This window comes from Ictalurus furcatus, chromosome 12, assembly GCF_023375685.1.
Source record: "Ictalurus furcatus strain D&B chromosome 12, Billie_1.0, whole genome shotgun sequence".
Taxonomy (NCBI): domain Eukaryota; kingdom Metazoa; phylum Chordata; class Actinopteri; order Siluriformes; family Ictaluridae; genus Ictalurus; species Ictalurus furcatus.
The window spans coordinates 5,893,666-5,918,511 of record NC_071266.1 but is presented as its reverse complement, the minus strand read 5'-3'; the positions used below and the strand labels follow the sequence as shown (position 1 = coordinate 5,918,511).

At 41.1% G+C, this 24,846-nt stretch overlaps 2 protein-coding genes across 2 annotated transcripts in view; both read left to right on the top strand.

The window, feature by feature from the left end:
* The window catches only part of LOC128615896 (cytoplasmic phosphatidylinositol transfer protein 1-like), a 65,818-nt gene extending 60,091 nt beyond the window's left edge, over positions 1-5,727 (top strand). Inside the window, exons 7-10 of the mRNA XM_053638284.1 lie at positions 2,673-2,768; positions 3,088-3,243; positions 3,782-3,845; positions 5,156-5,727. Of these exons, the coding sequence (XP_053494259.1) occupies positions 2,673-2,768; positions 3,088-3,243; positions 3,782-3,845; positions 5,156-5,508 (669 nt within the window). The 3' untranslated portion in view covers positions 5,509-5,727. The remainder of the gene's footprint in view (positions 1-2,672; positions 2,769-3,087; positions 3,244-3,781; positions 3,846-5,155) is intronic.
* Positions 5,728-12,750: 7,023 nt separating this feature from the next.
* nol11 (nucleolar protein 11) overlaps positions 12,751-24,846 on the top strand; it is a 15,430-nt gene continuing 3,334 nt past the window's right edge. Inside the window, exons 1-14 of the mRNA XM_053638551.1 lie at positions 12,751-12,933; positions 15,543-15,656; positions 16,009-16,065; positions 16,211-16,359; positions 16,874-16,931; positions 17,878-18,019; positions 20,284-20,490; positions 20,640-20,716; positions 21,210-21,333; positions 21,639-21,745; positions 22,813-22,872; positions 23,095-23,279; positions 23,428-23,553; positions 24,452-24,682. Of these exons, the coding sequence (XP_053494526.1) occupies positions 12,787-12,933; positions 15,543-15,656; positions 16,009-16,065; positions 16,211-16,359; positions 16,874-16,931; positions 17,878-18,019; positions 20,284-20,490; positions 20,640-20,716; positions 21,210-21,333; positions 21,639-21,745; positions 22,813-22,872; positions 23,095-23,279; positions 23,428-23,553; positions 24,452-24,682 (1,784 nt within the window). The 5' untranslated portion in view covers positions 12,751-12,786. The remainder of the gene's footprint in view (positions 12,934-15,542; positions 15,657-16,008; positions 16,066-16,210; positions 16,360-16,873; positions 16,932-17,877; positions 18,020-20,283; positions 20,491-20,639; positions 20,717-21,209; positions 21,334-21,638; positions 21,746-22,812; positions 22,873-23,094; positions 23,280-23,427; positions 23,554-24,451; positions 24,683-24,846) is intronic.

The following is a 24,846-nucleotide window of genomic DNA, read 5'->3' as shown; positions in this document are numbered from 1 at the left end:
AGAGAAACAAAGAAAGAGAGATGGAGAGAGGGATTGTGAGTCTGTTGTAATAGCTCCGGTATTGATCGGGGCGTACCGTACTGGACTCGAGGACAGTCGGGGCAGCAGCAGAGAGATTCAGAAACGCACACAGCTGAGATCCCTCAGCCCACAGCATCTCCCTTTCACTCAGACCTTTTACAATCACCTGTTTTGTTTTTCTTATCCCCGCCCCCGCCTTTTTCTTTTTCTTTTTTTTTTTTTTTAAAGGGCATGATGCTGTATACATTTATATATATTTTTTTTTCATTTAGCAAATGGCTTTATTCAGCCTGACTTACAATTGAGGCAGCAGTCCTGCCTTAGAACACTGGGTGCAAGGCAAGAATCTACCCTGGATGATCATAAGGCATGATGCGTACATACACGTACGATCCTATTATATACACACATTCCACACATACCAGCATGTTTTTGGGAGATGGAAGGAAACCACAGAATGTAAAGGAAACCTGCAGGGATACCCTGAGACCATGTGAAACTCCACACACATGGTAATCAGAATTTGGTAGTATTAATAATATATACAGTGTATAGTAATATTTACATTCATCTGCATATGAAGAGAAGATAGCACAAAGATCATAACTGCTAAGCTGCCCGAGAGAATTTCAGCTGTAGTTAAATTTGTTTAATTAATACAACTCTGGACAGTGTAGCGGAATTCATCCAGAAGCCTTTCCTGTCCAGGCACCGACACTGATGTATTGGTGCATGATTTAAAAAAGAGACGACTTCCCAGTATCTCAGTCTAGCTTTGCATAGTTGGTGTTTCTGGGATTATAAGACTCCTCGCTGTTTAGCTCGGTGGGTGTGAGCGTCACATTTGCGGGGGACTTATACCCGGTGATTTTCTCGCATTCAAAGAGTACAAAAGATTAAGGGAGCTATTGTGAGTGTTCTAGGCAGTGCAAACCTGTCGATCTCTCTCTTTCTTTCTCTCTCTCTCTCTCTCTCTCTCTCTCTCTCTCTCTCTCTCTCTCTGCCCCTCTCGCTCTCTCTCGCTCTCGCTCTCGCTCTCTCTCTCTCTCTCTCTCTCTCTCGCTCTCTCTCTGCCCCTCTCGCTCTCTCTCGCTCTCTCTCTCGCTCTCTCTCGCTCTCTCTCGCTCTCTCTCGCTCTCTCTCTGCCTCTAGCTGTGTGTTGCCTGTCCTCCCCCAGAGCACTGTGAAATTACTTGGTGTGTGAACACACTGACATGGTTTCAGCATCTCAGAGTCCTTCTTGTTACTCTGGATGGTAGTTGTATATGAATTCATACCAAGACATATTTTGTTTTTATATTCCTTGTACAGTATAATGTCGATGAACGTCGAACCCACATCTCCCTCTACTGGAAATGCTGCTAAATTAATGAGCCATGGAGTTGCATGGAATACCAGTACTGGGGGGGTATTGCGGTGTCACATTACTCAAAACAGTACATGACTGCAGGTTTTCAATACTGGTGCTAATTATCCAGCCACTGAAGACACCATGACACATTGCACATCATTATTATCCATTATTCTTGGGTTAGTTGATAATCGAGATCAAATCTCCATCATATCGGTCACAAAGTGAGGATCGAACCGGGAACCCTGGATCGGTGAGGCCATAGGACTATTGTTCCAAAACATGCTGTTCCCCTAGAGCCTTGTGTACTACATCCAGTACTCTTACTGAAGTACACCACAGTTGTTTCCTGGAGCTTCTTCAGACATAAGCGGTCGACTAGCCGCCTCTTCCTTATTGAATCAATAACTCATTCAAGACCTTGCTCTTTTATTTAGGCTGTTTTTATTAGTGCAGTTAAATGCTGATAAACCACAACAAAATTAACAAGAGCCTGCAATAAATGTGCAAAATAATATTGATTACACTATTTAGGCACAGTGGCTTAGTGGTTGGCACATTTGCCTCGCACCTGCAGGGTTAGGGGTTCGAGTCTCACCTCCGCCCGGTGTGCATGGAGATCGCGTGTTCTCCCCGTGCTTTGGGGGTTTCCTCCCCCAGTCCAAATACATGTTGTAGACTGATCGACGTTTCCAAATTGTCTGTAGCGTGTGAGTATGTTTGACTGCACCCTCCGATGGGTTGGCACTGCGTCTAGGGTGACTCCCGCCTTGTGCCCCGAGTCGCCTGGGATAGGCTCCAGGCTCCCGCGACCCTGTGTAGGAAAAGCGGTACAGGAAATGGATGGATGCATTACACCATTTTAAGGATGTACCAGTTCTTAAAATGCATTGTGCCTTGCTATTGTTAGAGGTTAAAATTCATAACAATCCAAATTTGTGTATGCTATATCTGGGTGATCTGCTTCAACACTTGTTTTTGTCAGATTTGTTATACATTTCCCAGGATTTTTTTTTTTCGAGCATGCTGTAATTTCAGTACTTAGTATTGAGGTGCTCAATGTCTTCATCAAGGTCAAAATTTAAAAGTTGAGATTTCTGATTTGGACTAAATGGAATGGTTTAATCAGATATAGCCCGGGGCATTTTACTGTAATTACAGTGATAAATGTTTCTTAGTTACTGTCTAGGTGCCCCAGTTACTTTAATACACCAATGTACTATATACTGTGTTTGTTCTCTTATTCTTTGAGATTCCCCATCTTCACTCTTTCCTTTGTGTATCGATTGTGTGTGCACAGATCTTTGAAAATGAACTGAAGGAGCAGGAGCGAGAAGTGTGTTTCGTAGATATTGCTTACGATGAGATTCCAGAGCGCTACTACAAGGAGTCGGAGGTGAGCAATTATAAGCTTTGAGGATGCCACATAACATAATGAAGTGTTTAATCGCTGGAGAGAGCTATGGAGATGTGAGCAGTTCTGGACATCTAGATCTAGGAAGAAACAAAAATATAGCAGTCATGTAGTCACAGTTTATTTAATGCTCGGCTCCACCTCCTCCAAAATGCCAGAAGCCTGTTTATAAGCCGGAATATTATTAAAGCTAGGAAGGAGGCTGTTGTAATATCCCGTTCTACAGATTAATCCGTCATGCACATGCACTCTAAGAACCAGTAGTAGAGCTAATAGTCGGTAAAAACGTGTCCATGTGCAGGATCTGCGCCATTTTAGATCGGAGAAGACCTCTCGCGGCATGCTGCAGGAAGGCTGGCGGGACACACAGAATCCCATCATGTGCTCCTACAAGCTCGTCACCGTAAAGTTCGAGGTGTGGGGCCTCCAGACACGCGTGGAGCAGTACGTACACAAGGTACAAGACCCTTTCGTGCTACAACCCCCCCCCCCCCCTTTTCTTTCTTCCCATCAAATGTTTTATTAAAAACGTACATTGCTATTGATCAGGCTGAAATTGAATTTCATATTTTATCAATTGAATTGAGTTTTTACATTTTTTAAATGTAAATAAATACAATTTTCAAATGTAGATCAAGGTCATTTAAACCAGGCACTAAAATATGTCTGTAGTTATTAAATGATGAATTGTACCACAAACTTCTATGTATTCCCCTTTTTTTATTATTTAATTATGGCTTTCTAAATAAAGGCAATCTGAATATTCATTTTAATATAACATTGGCTTCAGTGATTTCAAGCTTGGAGCATCTCATCAAAAATAATTTCATTCATGTATTAGCAACAAGGGGATTTTTATTTTCAAGAGCATTCATTCAAAACTTTTGTACTGTGCTGTAGTATGTTTTTTATATATAGGGGAAATAAGGTAATCTTAAATTGATTACCTTATTATTTTTTTTTTTCCTCTCTGTTCTCCTTTCCTTATCCTATAGGTGGTGCGGGACGTGCTGTTGCTGGGCCATAGACAGGCCTTTGCTTGGGTGGATGAGTGGATCGGTACGTTTCAAGCAGGGCAGCATTATACTAATCATGCATATGGCCTTAAAACCTTGTCACAGTTAAACATCTGAGTATAAATAGCGGCTTGTTTCAGTGTTGGGTCATGTGATGGGAGGTAAGTGCAATGACATAAAAGGCTGATGCTGAATTGGAATTGCCCCTCTCACCATATTGTAACATGAAATGGCTTGTAATGTTGCTCTTTCCTCCTTTGAATATTAACTTTCAATCTCTTTTGCATGTAAGTGCCTCAATTTGTCTTTGAAGTTTCACTTATTATAAAATTTTGTTTGCCTGGGAATGTTGCCCTTTATTTTCTCTGCTTTAAACTTCGTCAGTTGAACTTAAGGGATGGTAAATATGCACCACTTCAGGTTTGCCATCTCTTCGTCCAGTTCTCCTTTTTCTTCTTCCCCTCTCTCCTTTCAAGTCATTTGAGAGTTGTCTCACTGATGCCCATCCCACGGTTTGATCCCAAGCTAGATTTAACATCCTCTCACCTGAGTTGCTGACTAACAAGCACCAAAAATCCTCCTCGCTCATGCTTCTGGTTCGACCTTTGACCCCGAAACCTAACCCTATGACACCACCATGACCTGCCCTCAGTTTTCCTAACTGAAGATGTCCGTGGTTTTTGCCCCCACCCTCCCCCTGCCTTTGCAGATATGGCTTTGGAGGACGTTCGGGAGTATGAGAAGCAAATGCATGAGAAAACCAACATTAAAGTTTGCCATGAGGAGCAAGAGCATTCCTCCAATTCATCTCCATCTCTGGATGGCTTAGGGATCCTTGACAAAGTCAGCGTACGTGTGGATTTCTTTTGAAATATCTTCTTCCTTAGCGAGATCCACCTTTCACAGCCCTTATTCACTTTTTGTATACACAGAGTACACGGATTCCCCTGAAATAAAATCCCAGACCCTCCCACTTTCTTGAACATCCAGCTCCATAATCCAACATCCATAATCCTGTATGCATTCTGACATCATTTCCTTTGTTTAATGTAACTGCTGTCATTTTTAGATGTTATTAGGACCCTAAACTTTTATGAAGTGCTTTTAGGTTTAAATGCTTTTGCTTTTTAATTGCCTTTTTTTGTTTGGTTATTGTTACTGTTGTAGTTGTAATGTGAAAATTGGATCATCAGTGGTGAAAATAATGCAACATCAAGAAAAACGCCACCATAGAAGTTCAATGATCAAGTTTCAATGAAAATATAATGTATAGATTTATTCCATGAAATCTATACATTCCATAAAAAGCATACTCCTATCTGTATTTGAATATTTCTTTTTCTTTTTTTAAAGACATGACCATGGATGAGGTGAGAGAGTTTGAGCGTAGGACCCAGGAGGCCACCAACCAGAAGACCGGCATGTTCCCTTCGTCCGTTTCCGTTGGTGAGGCGCCGCTCTCATCTCTAGCTCCCAGCAACCCGGCCAGTGCTCCATCCACCCCGGTCTACACCGACGCCCCAGAGTTCCTCTCCGTCCCCAAAGAGCGCTCTCGCAAGAAATCCGCCCCTGAAACGCTCACTCTGCCTGAGCCCGGCCCGTCTGTGCCTGAGCCCGGCCCGTCAGTGCCTGAGCCCGGCCCGTCGGTGCCTGATGCAACCCCTAACCGCGCCTCTCCCGGCCCTGCGTCCGACCAGACGGAGTGATCGGGTCTGTGCCACGCCTCCTTGTGACTTCTTCCTTCGATCAGGATTTTGTAAATACAATTCACTTACTTGGTTCCTTCCACTTGTTCCTTCAAGTTGCAAATTTCTACAAGACTCCAGTCTGTAAATGGGCTTCCTCTCTTCAAGCTAGCCTCTGACTCAACACTTTATATTTTCTCATATTTGGAAACATCAGAAATATTAAATAATTTGCATTCAGTTATTGTGATTTTTTTTTTTTTGGTGTTTTAAAAAAAAAAAAAAAAAAAAAAAAAAAAAAGGATCCTAACGGCTACTTATGAAGGCTTGTTATAAAAAAAAAAAACCTTTATTTCTCCCATCATATCCTCATGAAATAATTTAATATGATTAGTTGACTACCCGTTGTGGCTTAAATATGGCTGCCTTAGCAACCACAAAGCAGGTATCCCTGATTAGGATCATGAATTAACACGAAGTGTCATCTTTAAGTTTGTAGTTTTTGGAGTTATTTTCCATCTATAATGTGAAGATTGACATTTCTTCCTTTTTCTTCCTCCTGGCTCCACCCATCTGTTAAAAATGTCAGACATTATAACAGAGCCCGGGTAGGGGCCCCGCAGGGGGGAGAAATGTCAACGGAAACCTAAAAAAAAAAAGTAAGATCTATTTTATGTCAATATTGTAAGGTGTGTTTGTTTTTGTTTTTTTAATTATTCAGTGATTTATAGGGATAGAAAATTTAAAATGACAAACTGCATCGTTAAACAATGGCATCTCACAACATCGTGGAAGATAAACAACTCAAAGATGCATTTTTTTCATTACAAGTTCAGCAACTTTTTTTTTTTTTTTTTTTTTTTTTTTTTCAAACTTCTAAAATGTAGGGTTTTTTTTAGTTTTAAAAGAAGAAAAAATCCCAGATTTTCAGTATAATCTGACATTTAGACTCCACTATTGTTTTGGTTTTTTTTCCTGTTTTTTTTTTTTTTTTTTTTTTTTCCCTTCTTTTTACACACTACTCACTTCCATTTTATCCATATTCACACGCATGCAAATCCTCCTAATCAAAATGCTTCTCAGGTCTTCATTGGTGCCAGCCTTTCCAAAGCCACGGCAGGAAATATACAACATCCTCTCAGATATTCCAATAACACAGCCATCCAGGATTCCAGGGTTTGTCCTTACAAGCCAGATTTGTCTTAATGGATGTCGTAGATCTACTTAATAGAAGTTCTCTGCAGCCAGTGCAACAAAATAACCTGAGGTTTTAGTCCAAAAAGTATGGAAGCAGCTTGTATGACAATCTGACCATCAACCACGAGAGGGGTAACGGACGCTCATAGAGCATGGGGTAGAAAATCTAGCAGGGCGTAATGTTATAATCAATACAAAAAATGTTAGTTAATGTAGGACATAATGTTGTTGAAGCGAGCGTATCGGTGTTGCAGAACGTTAGCACGTATGAATGAAGTCAATATGTCTAACCGTTCCTGGTGTCCTTGGATACCTGATGGTTTTGCCTCCAGCTTTTAGCGTAATACCAGTGAACATGGAAATACCTTCAGAAAACAATACCGTGTTGTGGTTTTTTTATTATTATTATTTTGATCCATTTCTGTGCCGAGTTTCTGCACGTTCTTGGTTAGAGGCAATGAAAGTCAGGAGAAACAAAAATGTGACCCAAGGACATGGTTGTTCCTGGCTGTACTCATAAATTTATTTATTTTTATTTTTTTTTAAAAAAACCGCTTTCTGAACTAGCTGCTGCTTCCCCTTAAATTGTAGACGGGGTTTATTAAAAGCTGCATGGACTGTTCGCAGGCTCTGTAAAGTCCTGTGTATATGCATTTAAGAGGCAGGGACTGCTGATTGTGTTCAGTTCAATGTTGTTATATAGACGAACGTGCACTGAGCATGCTCCGAACGAAACAGCAGCTCCAACAGTGCCTCTGCATGTACGTGTAAATACAATCTATAGATCTCTATTACAGATACAGATGTCTTTACCATGTTTAAACATTCTTGAAAATATTGTCTTTTTTTTTTCCTTTTTGTTTATCTCAATTTCTTTACTGACTGGGAGGAAGTGTGAAGCACCTTGAATTATATTTTACAGCTTGCACCCAGAGCCGATTTTGACACAAGAAGAAAATACTTGACTATGCTGCTAATCTCTAATACCGTCCTAAACTATCTGATCTAGGGAATAGTCTTTAGTTTTGAAGCTTCAGTTTAAATGTTTGGGGGGGGCGGGGGGGGTTGTAATAGGCTACAGAGGTAAATTTTCACACATTAAATTTTTGTATTAGGCATGTGCCGATATAAAATTTTTACATCATGGTAATTGTAACTTATCACGGTTTACGATATTATCAGTGTTTGTATTGAAATGACCACAGTTGGTAAGTACACCGTCGTCAACAAAAAGTTCTCATACAGCAGGGTTGTCTTAAAAACCTGAAACTGTTTTGGACATTGGTGAGGGTGACACCCTTTTCTTCTTTTTTCTAGGTCTTTGCATGAGAACCATAGTGTGCACATATTTCTGATTTGCAGCATATCTATAATGTCCATTATATGTACACTGCATGCATGTCCTCTTTTACCGTAGCCTACGTTTGCAAAAATTGATTCGATTTAATTCCGATTTTAGTAAGTTACTGTTACATTTTCTAGACACTCAAAGCGCTTCACATAGTATGAGGGCGGAGGAAATCTCCTCGACCACCACTAGTGTGTAGCATCCACCTGGATGTTATATGCTTTAAATCAAGATCTTGGTGGCCCCGATAGCTTTTAAACCTCATAAAATCCACCATCCGCAATCTCATTCCAAAGCTTGCCCAGTTTGGCGTAATTAATGTGACGCTGGCAACCCTGCTGTATGTACGTTTTAGTTCACCAAGCCACAAGAACATTTATTGTACCCTTGCAAGTATGCCAGTGGTCATTAAGGTCAAATGATGAGCCCTAAAGATGTACAGTTTTGTCTTCCCTTAAAGGGTTAAAGGTACAGTCGGTGATTTTGAAGCGAACTGTTTTTTGAAAAGTAAATTCAAACTAATTCGATTTTAATGTGTAAATTTGTCAAAACAATCAGTCCTGCTTGTCGTGTTCTTCCTAAAATCACAATCTAAAACCAAACATTCGAACTTCTGAATGCACTATGATTGTAAACTATGGGGAAACAAACCAACTGACGTGGAGCTAGGGGGCGAATCTACTCACCAGTCTGATGCGAGTAGTGCCTCAGATACCAGTTTCACCTCTAAATGATTTTATTCACGTTAACCAGAATTAATAAGATCTTTTTTTTTTTTTATTACTTTTTTTTTTTTAACCACGTGGTCTGATCTCAAAATCACTGTCTGCACCTTTGTGTTTTCTCGTCATCTTTTCAGGACCGTTTTAGGGGCACGATCTTGTTGTAGGTAAGAAATTGTTAAATGGCTCGAGTCATGACTATTAAAAGAGAAGGGACTTTTCTTTACCTACTGTCCAAAATAAGAAACCAGAGAGGACACCTTCCCTTCTACTGCCTTCTAAATCGCAGACTTTGTCATAAATGCTGCCTAGCTGTGTTGCTACATAGAATTATATTTTAATGTGTTCATAGCAATATTGTGCTGTGTTTTTTTTGTTTGTTTTTTTTAATATACCAGTGGTTATGTATTATAGTTCTAGTGGGAAGCCTAATGAATAACATTAACAGCAGTTTAAATAAAACGAGGACGAGTGATGTTTATATGATGCAGGACGTTGCTGGTTTGAGTTCTCTGCATGGATACAGTGATTTTAAAAAGAATTTTGCACTCCAACACATCCTTAGCACAATATTAATAAATCCCCGATGTTAATAGATTAATGGTGCATGGTAGTTTTGCCGCAGCAAACTGAATGAGCGAACGCCTGGCCCGTTTTCTCTCAAAGTTCTTGCTGAGATTGTTGCCACGGCTTTAACTGCGTGTTTACCAGAACGACCCGTGGTGAAATCATCACTATGCTCGTTGCACGGGCTTTAGTAGGCAGCAGTTGTGCCAGAAAGTATCGAGGTCATAAAGTCTAAGATTCAAAAGGCAGTAAAGGAATCCAATAATTCTGTCGAGCAGACTAGACGAGCTCGTGATAACATCGTAATAGTCACCGCGCACACGTTTTCGATCAGCACGTGTCCGTTCTGCTATTCTCGGCTTTGCAGCAGTTTCCAGTTGGCGCTTTAAGAACGTTTTCCTGTGTATTTGCATCTGTTTTAAATATGTAGTTAAACCTCAGCAGAGCACGATGTACTTTTGCACCACGACGCCAGGAAACGGTTTCTATCCAAACCCAACATTGTGCTTCTGCTTGAAGTAGGTTTGTAAATATTATTTTGTACAGTTTGACTTTTTTTTTTTTTTTTTTTTAAGATTTGCCATGTGGACATGAAGTGAACCATTTGGAATATAGATATTTTTGTTTGCTTGTCAATGGAACATTATGTTGAACTTTTCTTGCTTGAATAGTTGTAACTGCGAACGCTGCTCTGCGCGAATGCCTGGATGGTCAACAAAAATGAGCCAGATGAAATGAACCTTGCTTCAAGTTGCAAAATTTCATGCTTAGAGAGGTAGCATAACATAGAAGAAAAACGTTAATAATAATAAAAAAAAAAAGTAGACTACTTGTTTTTGGGGGTTTTTTTTGTTTTTGTTTTTTGGATTTTTATTTTTGTACATTTTGATAAGTATTGATTTGTCTTGATGTTTTGCGGTTTGCTCTTTTACTTCCTCTGTGGCCTGTTCTCTATCAGTAGCAGTGAGGTGATTTAGTCGTCAGTCGAATCAGCCCTGCTATAGATCTCTAACAGTTAAAGGCATTAGTACTTAATGAAAGTTTACATCTAATTGTAATGAAATTACTTGATGATTAGAGGAGTCACAATACCTGAAGTCTTAACTATCACATTACCCAGGTGTTCACGTTGCCCCAAAATTATGAGGTGCATATGGATTTCCATATAATGTTTATAATTCTGATTTTTTTTAAATTAAAATTTGGTTTAAGATTTCACAATATTTACAAAAAAATGTTTACCTGTGTCACTGAGCAACGTTTTATATCAGAATGAGGGGATTTGCCTTTTGATTTAAAAAAAAAAAAAAAAAACGTTGCGTGATCAGTGATCGAAGTGCACTCAAACTACAGAGTCAATGATGTAGCTGCTTTAAGCAGACATTTAATGTTTGTTTTTAAAAAGGAAAAAAAAAAAAAAAAAGGAAATGGGACCCTCAGATGTGTAGCACATGTCGATTAATCATAGTAAAACAATACAAGATGTTGACTCTAATTTCAGAGATGGGTCATCTGAAACTCCTCTGAGGGCGTCGGCTGAAACTCGACACGCGTTCCTGTAAATCCGTCCAAAACAAGAAGTTCGAATAAACGCTGCTTTCCTGAAGTACACAGATTCACATTCAGTTCCGCTCTGCAGCCTCTGTCTGTCAAAACAAAAAGCAGGGTGCTGAAGTGATATTTTTGAAGATGTCCATGACTATACTGGGTGTTAAATATTTTGGGAAGCAATTATTTGTCCAAATTACAACAGTGTGTTTAAAAACAACAAAAAAAAAAATACCCTGAACTTTCTGTTCAGACATTTGCATTAAATCTGAAGCCATAACGTTAGAAATTTTCAGTTCTGGATATTGTCCAGCTTTAGCGTTTTATCTTTTAAAAGTTAGAGTTCTAAAAGTATTAGTTTTTTTTTCCTTTTCATTCCTAAAGTCTTGCTTTGTCGTTCAGGCCTAAATTAAAGGACCAAGCTTTTTCCTTTCATTTTATCCGTGAATTTCTGGTGATGTCATGCTGCCTAATACCGAGGCAGCCTCCTCCCTAATCAAGTCCTCATCCACGACCAAGTGCCGTCCTTTTTGGCCTCTTTAGGTTCCTGTATATTTTGTTCTGATTCGTTGTAATTATTGTTTTCCGAAATCTTGTAGCAAATAAAAACCGACTTGCTATGATGTAGCTTGTGTTGCTCGTGTCAGTGTGGAGAATGGCGGGGTGATGTGATTTTCCTGCATGAATGTTTCTTACAAATCAATAAATCTGTTGATTATTTTAATCAACGAACAGCATATTTCACTTTATTACGTTTATTCATTTGGGGGAGTTTACTGGTAAAATGATCAGCTAAGGGCAGAGTACTACAGCTCGGATAGCTGAGGAACTTAAACCAAATGTCGATATTATCCGGCAAGACGCAGGTCTCTTCCACTGCATAGAGGATCAGATTCCTTACATCTGCTATACACAACTTCATCACGGAAACAAAAAGCGAAGTGAATTCTTTGTGGATGCAATTTACAGAGATTATTATTTTTTTAAATTCTACACACTCCTGTTAAAATGGCAGGTTTTTGTGATTGTAAAAAAATAATAATACAATTACACAGATAAATCGTGTCGGATTTTTTTTCCACCTTTTCATGTGATGTCATGTGGTACTTCTTTCAAGCACCTTTTTTCTTTTAATACACCACGCAGTCTTTTTGGGGTAAGATTCTACCAACATGGCACAATACGATTTGATCATTTTATTCCAAACTGCTCTGACTCGGCCACTCCAAAACCACGATCATCTGACGTTTATTCCTTTTGTTGACTTGGGTGTGCGCTTTGGCTTATGTTGGAAGGTGAAATTATTCCTCATCTTCAGCTGTCTAACAGAGAAAGAGACCGGTATTTGCACCTATCCACGATTCCTAGTATTGTATCTTGAATAAGATCACCAGTCCCAGCTGAAGAGAGGCAGCCACAGCCCATGATGCTACCGCCTCCATGCTTCACCGTGCGGATGGTTTTATTTGGGTGATCAAACATATCTTTTTAGAATTATGCCCAAAAAGTTCTACCTTTGGTCTCATAAGACCGAAATCCATTTTACATCATGTTTTGGTGTGATTTATAGAAGCTTTGATGATTTGTTTTTGGTGAGGAAAAAACCATTCATCTAGTAAATATAAGCAAATTGGATAAGCAATTCAGTGCATAAGTATTTATATTAATAACTGAGCAATCCTTCTACAAAGATGATATATTTTTTATATACATATGTTTTTTTTTTCCTAGACAAAAAAAATCCACAAATAGGAAAATGCTCTGTAAACCCGTGCATCGTTTCAACATATCCTCCAAGACATTAGGTGGCAGTGTGATTATCGCCCTGCACACTCTCGGCTCACAACGCCGTCGCGGATTGGCTCGTGTCATCTCGTTGTGTAATCTCGCGATGTTTTCTAAGTGTCGGTCAGAAACATGGCGGCGCTGTATGAGGCGTACACGCTATGCGGGCTCGCGGCAGCGCAGAATTCTTCAGACTCGGGGATCCAGGGGATCGAGCCGGACGGAGACGAGGACCGTGTGATCGTTACCGACTGCGCGCGCTCCGTCACCGTGTACAAGGTAATAAACACACCGCGGAAACACACACGTGGCAGCGTGGAACACAGACCCGGCACGCGCTGTTTGCTAGCTAGCTAGCTAGCTCACTCGGCGTGTAAACACCACCCCGACCGCAGAAAGCCTCGTGTTAAAGCTGTTTACTCTTTACATAAACTCATTATGAAGGGTGAAGGACACGTCTTTCACAGAGTAAAGTTAGTTTTAATAGCTCTTCGTAGGTTTAACGTTAGTTCGACTAGTTAGCTAGCTTAGTTTAGCAAACAAGCTAAGTTCTACGTCGTTTGGCTGAATCCCAGATAAGCATTAGTATGAGTTCCATACACACTGTAACACTACCAGGATTCCAACTACACCATACAGACAGATCTTCAGATCACTATAGGTATGGAGTAAAACACTGAGTCTCGTGGTTATAGGAAAATAATCACCGACAGAGTGGTGTGACGCGGTTCCAGCAATTACCTTACAGTGATGTGTGTGTGCGCGTGCGTGCTTGGTCTCTCTCTCTCACACACACACACACCACAGCAGTTTGCCTCTTTTTAAATTAATGAATGACACAATGTGACTTTTTTTTAATCCATTTCCAGTTACCCATGTACGGATGTCTGCGAAGCAAGTTAGTTCCTGTTCTCTCTTATTTTACAGCAGCTGTAAACATCGGCTTGTGTGTTTGTCCTCTCTCTTGAAGATAATCAGACGAGAAACTGAGAAACCGGCAGAGCCCTGTCCATGAAGACTTTATATCATATGCTTCTTTTCCACCGCAGGAACTTTCCCCAGGAACTAGGGACTTTTGGAGGAATTGAGTGTGTTTCCACCGCAGGGACCGGGGTCTAAATTAAGTTTCCGGTAAAATATTTAGTCCTCGCAAAGTCCCCTACTTGGAAGGTGGTACTTTTTCAAAAGCCAGGAACGTTTGTGGGGTCGGGCTTGGGCGCTGAACATGCTGATTGGTTGAGTGCAAGCTGCATTTTATTTCAACCACCATTTTTAAAAGTCTGCTGTGGTGCGTATGGTAAACATTGTTTATGGGAGTGGTTCTCAACCGGGGGAGGAGATCTGAAGGGGGGTGCAGATTGTTTTCAAGAAAAAACCACAGACAGGGCATCATTTGTGTACTCGGTGTATTTTATTGCTTTTCAAATAGAATGTGCATGGATGAAACCCCCCCCCCCCCCCATGTTCCCTCACTCTCTGTATTTTCTTTTTGCTGCGGAGAGGCAGAGCTTAGCCTGACTTTTATGTAGCTGTCAGTGCAGACCAGTGCTGCCAATTTAGCGACTTTTCGGACCCCCGTAGCGACTTTTTTTTAGCCAAAAATTAAAGCATCTAGCAACTTTTTGGACAGACCGTAGAAACTTTCCAAATATCACCAGTACTGTCCTGCAAGCACGGCTCTCTCTGCGTCTGCTCTGTTCAGTGAGGGGCTGAGAGCTGGAGGTTGAACGATGTCCTGGATAACGAGACGCGCCCTTTGTCCCTGTTTACATCATTCATATGCGAATGTTTTTAGAACGCAAGGCGAATGTAATGCAACAGGTTTTACATGTAAGATGGTCCAGGTTATTACAGCCTAGTTCTCTTGTTCAAAGTAGTTATAGTGTTCAGAAACATTTTCGATCATTCGTGTTCCACACCTGTCTGTTTATAGTTTTATAAAATTTACGAAAAGTAATTTAGAAAAAGTACAAAAGCAAAAAAAATCTATCTGTGAATCAAAAACAGATTATAGATTAGGTTATATATAGATAGATTTTATATAGAATAGGTAATCATTATACTTGGTCTCCTCCAATATGGGTGGGGCGCCTATGGTTTATTGCTATTCGAATCAACACAATGAAGTTTCTTTAAAAAATACGACCTATAGACCGACGACGAGGTTCAGGCATGAAGTATTTATGCAGAGGACGAAATGCAGCGGGAACTGGAAACGGCAACCTGCAGTGAAAAAAAAATTAACTTCAAAATATCAAGTGGTTTAAGCGAGCTACACCGCGACAGGCCCTTGGTCGTTTTGTCACCGGACTAATTTGTCTAATCTTCACGGTACTTTGGACCGCGATGGAAACGCAGACGACAGAGGTCTGGAGGAACCAAACGGTCCCTTGAAAAATGTTCCTGGGATTAATAGTTTTGCTGGAAAAGCGGCTTATAGTGGAAAACGTTCTGACTGTTTACAAAGCGCCGACACCGGAGACTCCTTTCTTACACGTTACATAAACGGAAAGCTTCGCCATGGCAACGAACCTTTACTATAACTCGAGCAAGATCCGTTTTCTGGCCGCACGCTGATTAATCACGTAGTCATTTTCTTCTCCGTAGGTTGTGTAATCTGACCTGTTGAACAGGTTATCGTAAAGCGATAGAATTCAGCCACGAGTTTATTATATATTGTTTCCATCTCGTACAGCGTGACGAGTAATAACTGCTGTCCGGCCGGCTTTAACAGCTCTAGTTCGTCATGGATAATGTCATGTTTTTTATTTGTTGTTGTTGCGTTTCTTCAGTGATTTCAGTGCTGCTTCTGTTATTCAGTACTAACAGGACTGTGTCATGGAGCACTTGAACCAGCATTAATCCCGCTCTGTGCTGACTGTTTACAGGTTTCCGATCAGAAGCCGCTGGGCAGCTGGGCAGTGAAACAGGGTCAGCGTGTGTCCTGTCCTGCTGTCTATAACGCACAGACGAACGAATACGTGGTCGTTATAGACGAGAAGGTAAGTGTAGAGGGGCTAACGGAACACGTAGGGAATAAAACCTGGTTTGAGTGGGATGTTCTTGGAAGCGAAGCGGTGAGGAGTTGGTGTGAGGAGCTACCACACCACGACGCTGATCGTTTCCCCATAACTGCGCGTCCCAGTGCGTTTTTTTGTTTTTGTTTTTTTTTTTTAATGAATAATGAACGGAACATCATTCTGTTATTGTTAATGTAGTTAACTTTTTATGTTGTGGATTATCCATGAGACAGGTGAGTTTGTGTTAACATTTACATCATCGCAGCTATAAACAGTTGTTCCCTTAACAGTCTGTGTCTTTTTTTTTTTTTTCGTCTCTTTGTGTCTCGTTTAGGTCATCAGAGTTTGGAAAGATGAAGACGTCGGTCTCGACAAAGCCTTCAAAGCAACAGTAAGTGTGTTTCCCGCTCTAATGTCAGATATTGAACCGTATCTAGAGTGTAATAATAAGGATGGGTTCGGTGGCTTGCTTGAGTTTATGAACATTTGCTCGTTATTCTTTTGCCTGTTCTAAACAAGCCGTGTGTGTGTGTCAGGTATCAGCTGAGATATACAGAGTGCACTCAGCCCCAGGGCAGACGCCGGTCGTGCTGTTTCAGCGTGGTGCTGTTCGACTCCTCGACGCGCTCCTCAGCGCTCCTCAGCAGCCCGTAGAACAGGTGCTGTCACAGGAGGAGGTCATCAGGTGAGACAAGACACGGTGTGCCTGGTTAAACTTGGTGAAAATCTCGGAAAAAAAATATAATTTTTTATAAATTCAGCTATTATCTTGTCTTGTGGACTGTATGTAAACATCTGCTGTGTGAAATAGTTTATTCAGGACAGCACTAAATAAACAGCATGGGATTTTTATGATCGCTCTTATTTTGTTAACAGTATTAAGATTTAGCGAGGGGTGTGCAAACTTTTGGGCACAACTGTGTCGTTTTGATGAAAGTGTGTTTTTGATATTTTCATATCGTTGCTTCATGAGGAAGGAACCCGTTTGTGCACGTGTAAACACTAGGAAGTAGATGCGGTGTAAACGGGATACTTTCCTGACCGTTAGCTCTTGCGTAACGAAACTGTAAATGCTTTTCTTCACGAGTGACATCAGAAGCGCCGAGCGATAAAGACACACGATGTAATCGCAACCAGTGTGGAGTTTTGTTTGTTTTTATTGCAGCGCATGTGAAACCTGCTGTTTGATTTGTGTGCAGGTGGAGTACAGCGGTGCGGGTGGAGCAGCGGCTCATCCTTCTTTTCAGTACAGAACAGGTACAACACACACACACTCACTCAACTATATTCATCAGATCACAGATTAAGTATTACTTTCCCCACTTACCCCAAGATGAGTCATGTACTGCTAACTAGCTCTTCTGTTAGCGCTCTTTAATGTGTGCCTTGGATAACAATGACTATGTTTACATGGACAGCATTAATCTAATTATTGACCTTATTCTGAATAAGACAATATTGTGATTAAGGTGTTCACATGAGTCGCTTTTAGAATATTCCTTTCCTGTGATAGAACCGAGATCGATTAACGGCGCATGTCATTACGTCCCCGCGCCACGCCGTCCGACGTCCCCTCCAGAATTTCACGCATCAACGTACAGTTCGTCTTCGTTATGGTACCGTATACAGTTTTGGGTGTTTTTATTTTTAATTTTACGAAAGCTTCAAGCGTAGTAGATTATTTGTCAGGCTATACTTGCGGATAGACGACTGCTTGAAGCCGTGGGCTGCGTCCCAAACCACGTACTTACCATCTATATAGTAGCTGAGATACATGTATGTCGCCTACATATATAGGAGGTAAGTACGCGGTTTGGGACGCGGCCGTGCGCTCTTGTTTGCCGTCAAATGGTTGAGCGCTGCCGTGTGTGGTCGTGTCCTGTCGCAAAATGCGGTGAAAACTCCCACACGACGTTAATAGTGTGATTAAGATGTGTACATGTCTGTAATGCACGTCAATAATGCGACTACAATAGGAATACGCCACACGTCTTAATTCCATTTGTGTTTACTTCGAGTATGACTTTAGTCGGTCATCAATAATCGCTGTTTACGTGCTAGTTTCTTAATCAGAGTATTGTCTTAATCGGGTTAATATCGGATTATTGTCCGTGTAAACATATTGATTGACTGGACTTCCCTAGGATATAAACAGAGCAGAGTTTTGTGTGTGCGTGCGTGTGTGTGTGTGTGTGTGTTTCAGAAAGGAGAACACTTCCTGTATGTCCAAAGGTTCAGTCCGAACACTCTATCGAAGCACCGGTTGGAGACGGACCCCGGAGTGTCAGCTCCCCTCAGTTACACTGCAACCTTCAGAGACGGAAACATACACCTGCTGTATCTGTGTAAGTTTCCGTCCGTCTTCTTTCGTTCATCGTCACGTCCTCGCTTATTGTTAGGTGTACTCTGTCCTCCTTCCGTCTCATTTCTGTTCCGTTTCACTGCCAGCGTGTAATTTGTTACTCGGACAGTAGTTCCTGCTCTAACATGAACTATAGATTTATATTAATGCGCTTGTTTTAAGACATTATTGTTTTTTTCTGGAGTACCAACTCGTGTACAATGGACGCTTCACATAGTCTGAGCCTAATAATAATAATAAACAGATTTAGACAAACGTGTTAATTGACAAAGAAAGAAATGTATAATCCTCGACGCGGTGAAGTTTTTTGTTGGGAGACGTTTATTTAATGTATATGTATGGAGTGGCCAGTGTCGTAAAGGAGCTATTATGAAATGTTACATTTCAACCGTGATGAACGTAAACTATGACTTTTGAAATATAAAGCTTTGACATTTTCACGTTCAACAAAACAAAGCTGAAACAGAAATCTTTCCTACACCATGGTAGGATTTTTGTGTAGAATTTCACATACGGGTTTATCGTGGAAAAGTTCGGGGGTTTTTTCCGTAATTGAATTAAAAAAGCGGAACTTTCATATATTCTGGATATATTACACGTGAAGTATTTCAATATTTCAAGCCTTTTTTTTTTCTTAAACATTGATGATTACGGCTTACAGCTCATGGAAATCAAAAATCCAGTATCTGACAATATTCGAATAAAGAATTTATAATACAGAAATGCCGAGCTGAGAAGATCTCTAATCAGATAATTAACTCAAAACACCTGCAGAGGTTTCCTGAGCCTTTAATCTCTCCGTCTGGTTTGGTACACAACCACAATCACAGGGAAGATGGAAGTAAATTTTACCAGGAGATTTTAGAGCACTTCATGCTTCCATCTGCTGACGAGCTTTATGGAGACGCTGATTTCCTTTTCCAGCAGGACTCGGCACCTGCCCACAGTGCCAAAACTTCTAGTAACTGGTTTACTGACCGTGGTGTTACCGTGCTTGATTGGCCAGCCGACTCGCCTGACCCGAACCCCATAGAGAATCTCTGAGAGACACCAGACCCGACAATACAGACGAGCCGAAGTCCGCTATCAAAGCAACCTGGGCTTCCAGAACACCTCAGCAGTGCCTCAGGCTGATCGCCTCCATGCCACGCCGCATCGATGCAGTAATCCAAAAGGATTAAAGTCCAGACCAAGTATCGAGTGAATAAATGAACATACTTTTCAGAAGGTCGACATTTCTGTATTATAAATTCTTTATCCGACTATTTTGAGATACTGGATTTTTTTTTAATTTCCCTGAGTTGTAAACCGTAATCAAGATTTAAACAAAAAAAAGGCTTGAAATATTTCACTTTGTCTAATGAATCTAGAAAATATGAAAGTTCCACTTTTTGGATTAAATTACGAAAAAAATGAACTCTTCAGTGCTTCAGTAACATCCTTTGTCCATATTCATGAATTGTTTCTAACTTCAGATCGTTTCTTGATCGTTCATGGCGCTGGGTTATATTTGGTATACGTCTGGGACGCGGCTGGAATTCGAGTGTCCTAAGCAAATATCCATCTTAAAATACGCATGCATCGACGTTTACGCACTAGGGATGTCGGTTATTTGATCGTTACACCCCTATTACGTAAAGGGCTAGGGCTGCATTTGGAATATACTTATTTATTAGACGGTGTGAACGTTAGCAGTAATGCTACACTGTGTTCGTACAAGATAATCGAGAGAAGGAAAATCATAACTTTTTTTTTTTTTTTTAGAAATATTCAGTGTGGTGTTTTGATTAATTTCGCACAGTAACATTTTCTTGTCACTGGAATTTAGCTTTATTTATTTTTTTATTATTATTATTATTATTTTTGTAGCATGTGCATTCAAACCCACACCACTGTTCACCTAACAGTCTGTCTGAATTCAAACTGGCTTCCTGTTCACTTGTACGCTTACTGCGTAGGGAATAACATAATGTTGTAGGAAGAGTGAAGAGGGTCTGGTAGTTGTGTTCATTTGGAAAGTTGGCACAATATAAAAAAAAAAAAAAAGTGAAGTATACTGTAAATGTCGTGTTTTTTGTTTTGTTTTTTCAGGCTATTGATTTAGATAGGGGTTTTTTTTTGTTTGTTTGTTTTTATAAAGTTTCCATAGACTTGTGAGTCACTGGAAGTACCGCACATTCAAATAGTAATGCAGAAATACTTCAGCTCTTCATCTGTACTAGTACTGACTGATCCTCCTTTCCTCAGTGCGTAGCGGCGGCGTGTACGAGAGCATTCTAGTGGCTCGACCTGCAGTTTCTACACCAGCTGAAGAAATTCAGGCCCTGCCGCGCTCTCTGCTCTTACAGCTGCCCGCTGGGGACGGAGAGCTGAGCTGTGCCTCGCTCCTGCCTCTCGACCAGGCTCACATGGCTGTCGTGGGAGTACCGCATCCATCAGCTGGACCTGGGAAAGGTACCAGACTCTCACTCTCTCTCACACACACTCAAAATGTAGTTATTTTTTTTAACGCAATGTTTTTCAGAGAATCGCTTAATCTAGTACGTGTACTTTGACTGTGTTCTAGATCATTGTTGTCATTTTGATCTGGTTGGTTCTTGTAGATTTCCTGTGTCTGTGGAACACACACTTTCAGACTCTGCAGGCTGCCCGAGAGCTTCCAGGCAGGATATATGGCCAGGTCAGACACACCTGTACTGCGCACACACGCGCACACACACACACGCACAGTGTATACTGTGAACTATAAAGCTCTGTTGAGACTGTTCTGTTTATACACTGGTCAACATGGTGATATAATATCAGTATCACCATAGTAAATTGTCTCAGTTTGTGTTTTGGAAATGTGTGTATCGTGATATATTTTTATAACATTTTTTCCCTATTTATTTGGATTTGTACAAACTGAAACCAGGAAGCGGCTGATTTGACGTTTTATTAAATGTTGATTCCTTTTTGAATAGTTATAGTTGTTTGTTTTTTTGTTTTTTTTTAATGGGCATTATATGAAAGTGTCATTGACCTCACAGGTTTATTATTTTATTTATTTATGTACTGCGACGCACAAACCCTTTACTCTCAGGCTGGTGTGTAGAATAATCAGGTGCACTGAAGATCTTAAATCCGAGGTGTTCTCTGGTGGCTGATGTGTGTTTCCTGTCTTGTCTGTGCAGATGTGGTGTTACTCCAACAAGCTGTTTGTGTGTCACGGGAAAACGCTCTCTGTGATTCCCTTCGAGTGTCAGAAGTCATCTCTGGCCACCGCCGTGGGGAAGCTCAAACAGACCAGCGCTAACGGTACTGCACTTTAGTACTAACTCAGACTTATTGCACCAACATCGCTGTTCTGATGTCTACTCTGACTCTTTCAGAATGTAGCAGAGAAGGTTAGAATATTTTCAATTCTGAATTACATCTCCTGCTGTTAGTTTGCACCACAACAGCTACATGAAGCTGAAGAGGACACATTATTATTATTATTATTATTAGTGTTCTGCTCGTGATGTACTTAGCGACTGAGCCAGATTGTCCATTATGCAAATAAAACGCTTCTAGCGCCTTAGCTAGAAATAATAAGCTCCTATTTGTTTTCTTTAATTTAGAGAGCAAGGGTCCAGCGCTCGTGCCGTCCTGGAATGATCTGCTTCATGGGAGTGCGATGCAGACACACACACAGGGGAGGAGCCGGACATTGTCCACGCGGAGGACTGTAAGACATAGTGTAGAAATCCTTCTTGGACTTTTGCAGTTTTGGTGATGAAGAAAACCTTATCTAATCGGGTTGTTATTAGCTCATAAGTGACCAGCGCTAAATATCCGATCTCTCGGAACATGTTCCAACTGCAGTGTATTCGATATGTGAAAGGCAACGCATCTGAAGTCCACCTAGATGAGGCAGCAGTGTTTCCAGGTTCTCATTTTCACATGTGACTTGAAAATGACAACGCACCTGGAAATAACTTCGAGCGCAAGTGCTTTCTAGAGTGGGAGGGGTGGCATACTCTGTCTCTCTCTCTCTCTCACTGTCTGTCTCTCTCTCTCTCTCTCTCTCTCTCTCTCTCTCTCTCTCTCTCTCTGTGTCTGTCTCTCTGTCAATCACGTCGTCACCGATTCAAAGTGATACTGAATGAAAACAGAACACTCAAAGTAAATATATTATTTTTTGTTTTATTATATATTATAGTTTACAAAATAAACAGTACTGACCGTACCATGAAAATTTATTGTAGTTTTTAAAAATAAAATTTAATATGAAAATGTATATTAACTATTAATAAATTATTAAAGTAAATTAAAGATATATATCCAGACTGAACCAACAGGTAACATTCCAAATAAATATATAATAATAAACATCTCCAAAACTAATTTAAAAAATAACCACTTCAAATAACACAACAAAAATTTGTCGGTGACAGTTTTATTTAGTCTCTAGAGGCCGCTCTCGTACTGTATAACGACAGCGGACCATTCTCAGCCGCTCCGCAACCGAGAAAAACTATCAGTGTGGATAGTTTTTTTGCCGATACCTGACAGTTCCTGCAATCATTTATCGGTGCTGATTAATTGGCAGAACCGGTCAATCGGTCGGCCTCTACGCTCATGTATGTAAAAGAGCGCCTATAGTGTGTTTTGCAGCTCTGCTGTGCAGCAGTTTGTGATTGGTCGGCTTCATGTGTATCAGAGGAGGCGTGTGATTGGGCAGAGTTGCCAGGTGGGGGTGAATTGGTCTATTCCTGTGATGAATTCATTTCTGATTCTCTACTTCCTCTGTAGAAGGCAAGCTCAAAGAACCAGTCATGCCTGACAGTCGAGCAGCTTGTGGAGGACATCAAGGTAATCGATCATGTTCATCTGATACAGTAACTAATGAAAGTTTCTGAAAGATAAATCCATGGTACTTACTGTATTCAAGGCATAAATAATACACCAGTTTTCAGATTTGGCCTTAAGCCTAGTGCTGCATTGGACTGCATCCATATCGAGCGTATACTTGAGCTCTTGTCCTGCTCGCCTGGCCGCGTGTGGGCCAGTAACACGTCCGTGTCCGTGTTATAGGTGTGCAGCGTGCAGGAGGTGGAGAGACGGATGCAGGAGTTTCTCAGTGGAGCGGAGCAGGAAGTGTTGCATCTCGTGGCCGGGAGACTGGCGTGTGAACTTGTGGCGCGGTGTCAAGCAGAACCAGGGTTCTACCCACACGCTGCCCTAATGCAGCTGGTCGACACACACTACCTGTGCCACAGGTGAGAATGAGCGGCAGAGAAGGACCCTCCCCCCCCCCCCCTTTCCCCAGACACTTTTAATTCATGGTTACTTTGTTCTTTTAAATATTGTTGGATGTGGCAAGTTCTGCTCATCACAGCATGGACCACGTCTTTTGTTTTTGTGTAGCGTGTGTCCTGACCTGCTGATGCTGGCTTTAGAGAAAAGCGACTTCTGCCTTTGCCAGTTCTGCCTGCAGCTCTTCCCTGATATTCCTGAAGCTGTTACCTGTGCCTGTCTCAAAACGATCCTTAGGTGAGTCACTATCCACGGTTTTTTTCCCCCACCATCCAAGTCATTTGTATAATCCGTAACTGCGTATGAGGTGATCTGCAGTCGCCTTAAAAACAGAAGCTAGTCAGATTCTTTATATACCAGTGTTGTGAAGCATGGTTGTAGTAGCATCATGTTGAGCGTTACCCTCAGCCTCTCGGTTGCCTTTTTTTCACCCCTGACTTTCAGTGGACGGCCTACTCCACTATGTTCTTTCTTTCCTGTTTTTAATATTGTCAACATGGTCTGACATACCTAATCAGAATCAATATTTTTACACCAAATCGGACACATTATTATTTTTATTATTAATACCTTAAGAAAGCTGAACGGAAAGCACAAAGGTACAAAGCAGCACACAAATGTTGCGGGACAGGTGCAAGGTTAACACGTACGAGACTTTATTTTTAAATCATACCTTTTGTTTTATTTCTGTCACTGTTGTACAGCTGCTTGGGGGGGTTATTTATTTGTTTGTTTGTTTATTTTAACCACGCTTCATATGTTGCTACATTGTACACGGGAATTTGCGTTTTATTTCTTTAGACTCAAAAACAACTCTGTAATTTCATACATCATTCGAGTTCATCTCATCAGTTCACTCGCGGTATCGTGGGTTAATGCTGTTAAAACGTCGCTGCTGCCTACCGGATGTGTTTTGAACTGCAGTAACGAACATACTTGCACGTCTGGTTAATTATTCACTCATTCGTTCATTTTCATTCCGCTTTTCCTGTGAGATATAATCTCTCCCGCGGGTCCTGGGTCTGTCCCGAGGTTTCTGTTCAGTGGTATGGGCCTGATGCACATGTAGTGGAAGCTGATCCGATCTTTTTCTCTCTCTCTCTCTCTCTCTCTCTCTCTCTCTCTCTCACTCCAGTGTTCCAGACACAGAATTGGAGCACATGGATCTGGAGGCAGACAGTCTGCTCTTCATGAAGTCTCTCACTCAGAGCCCTGACTCAGACCAGCACAATGGCTTCTGTCCTCCCAACGCGGATGAGGAAAGCTGTGACGTTCCCTCGGAAACCACGGCTCTCGACTCCAAACCCCCCAGTGACACAGCTCTGAATATGAGCTGTCCTGTGGGACTACACAAAGGGGCACTACTGTATCCTGAAAACACTGGCAGACCTTTTACACCTTCATTCACTTCATGTGGAGGTTGGGGTGTTGGCAGGGATGGGGGATGACTTTATTTATTTATATACATACACACACACACACACACACATAGATAGATGGAGAGAGATTGGATTTATGATGTGCATTTAA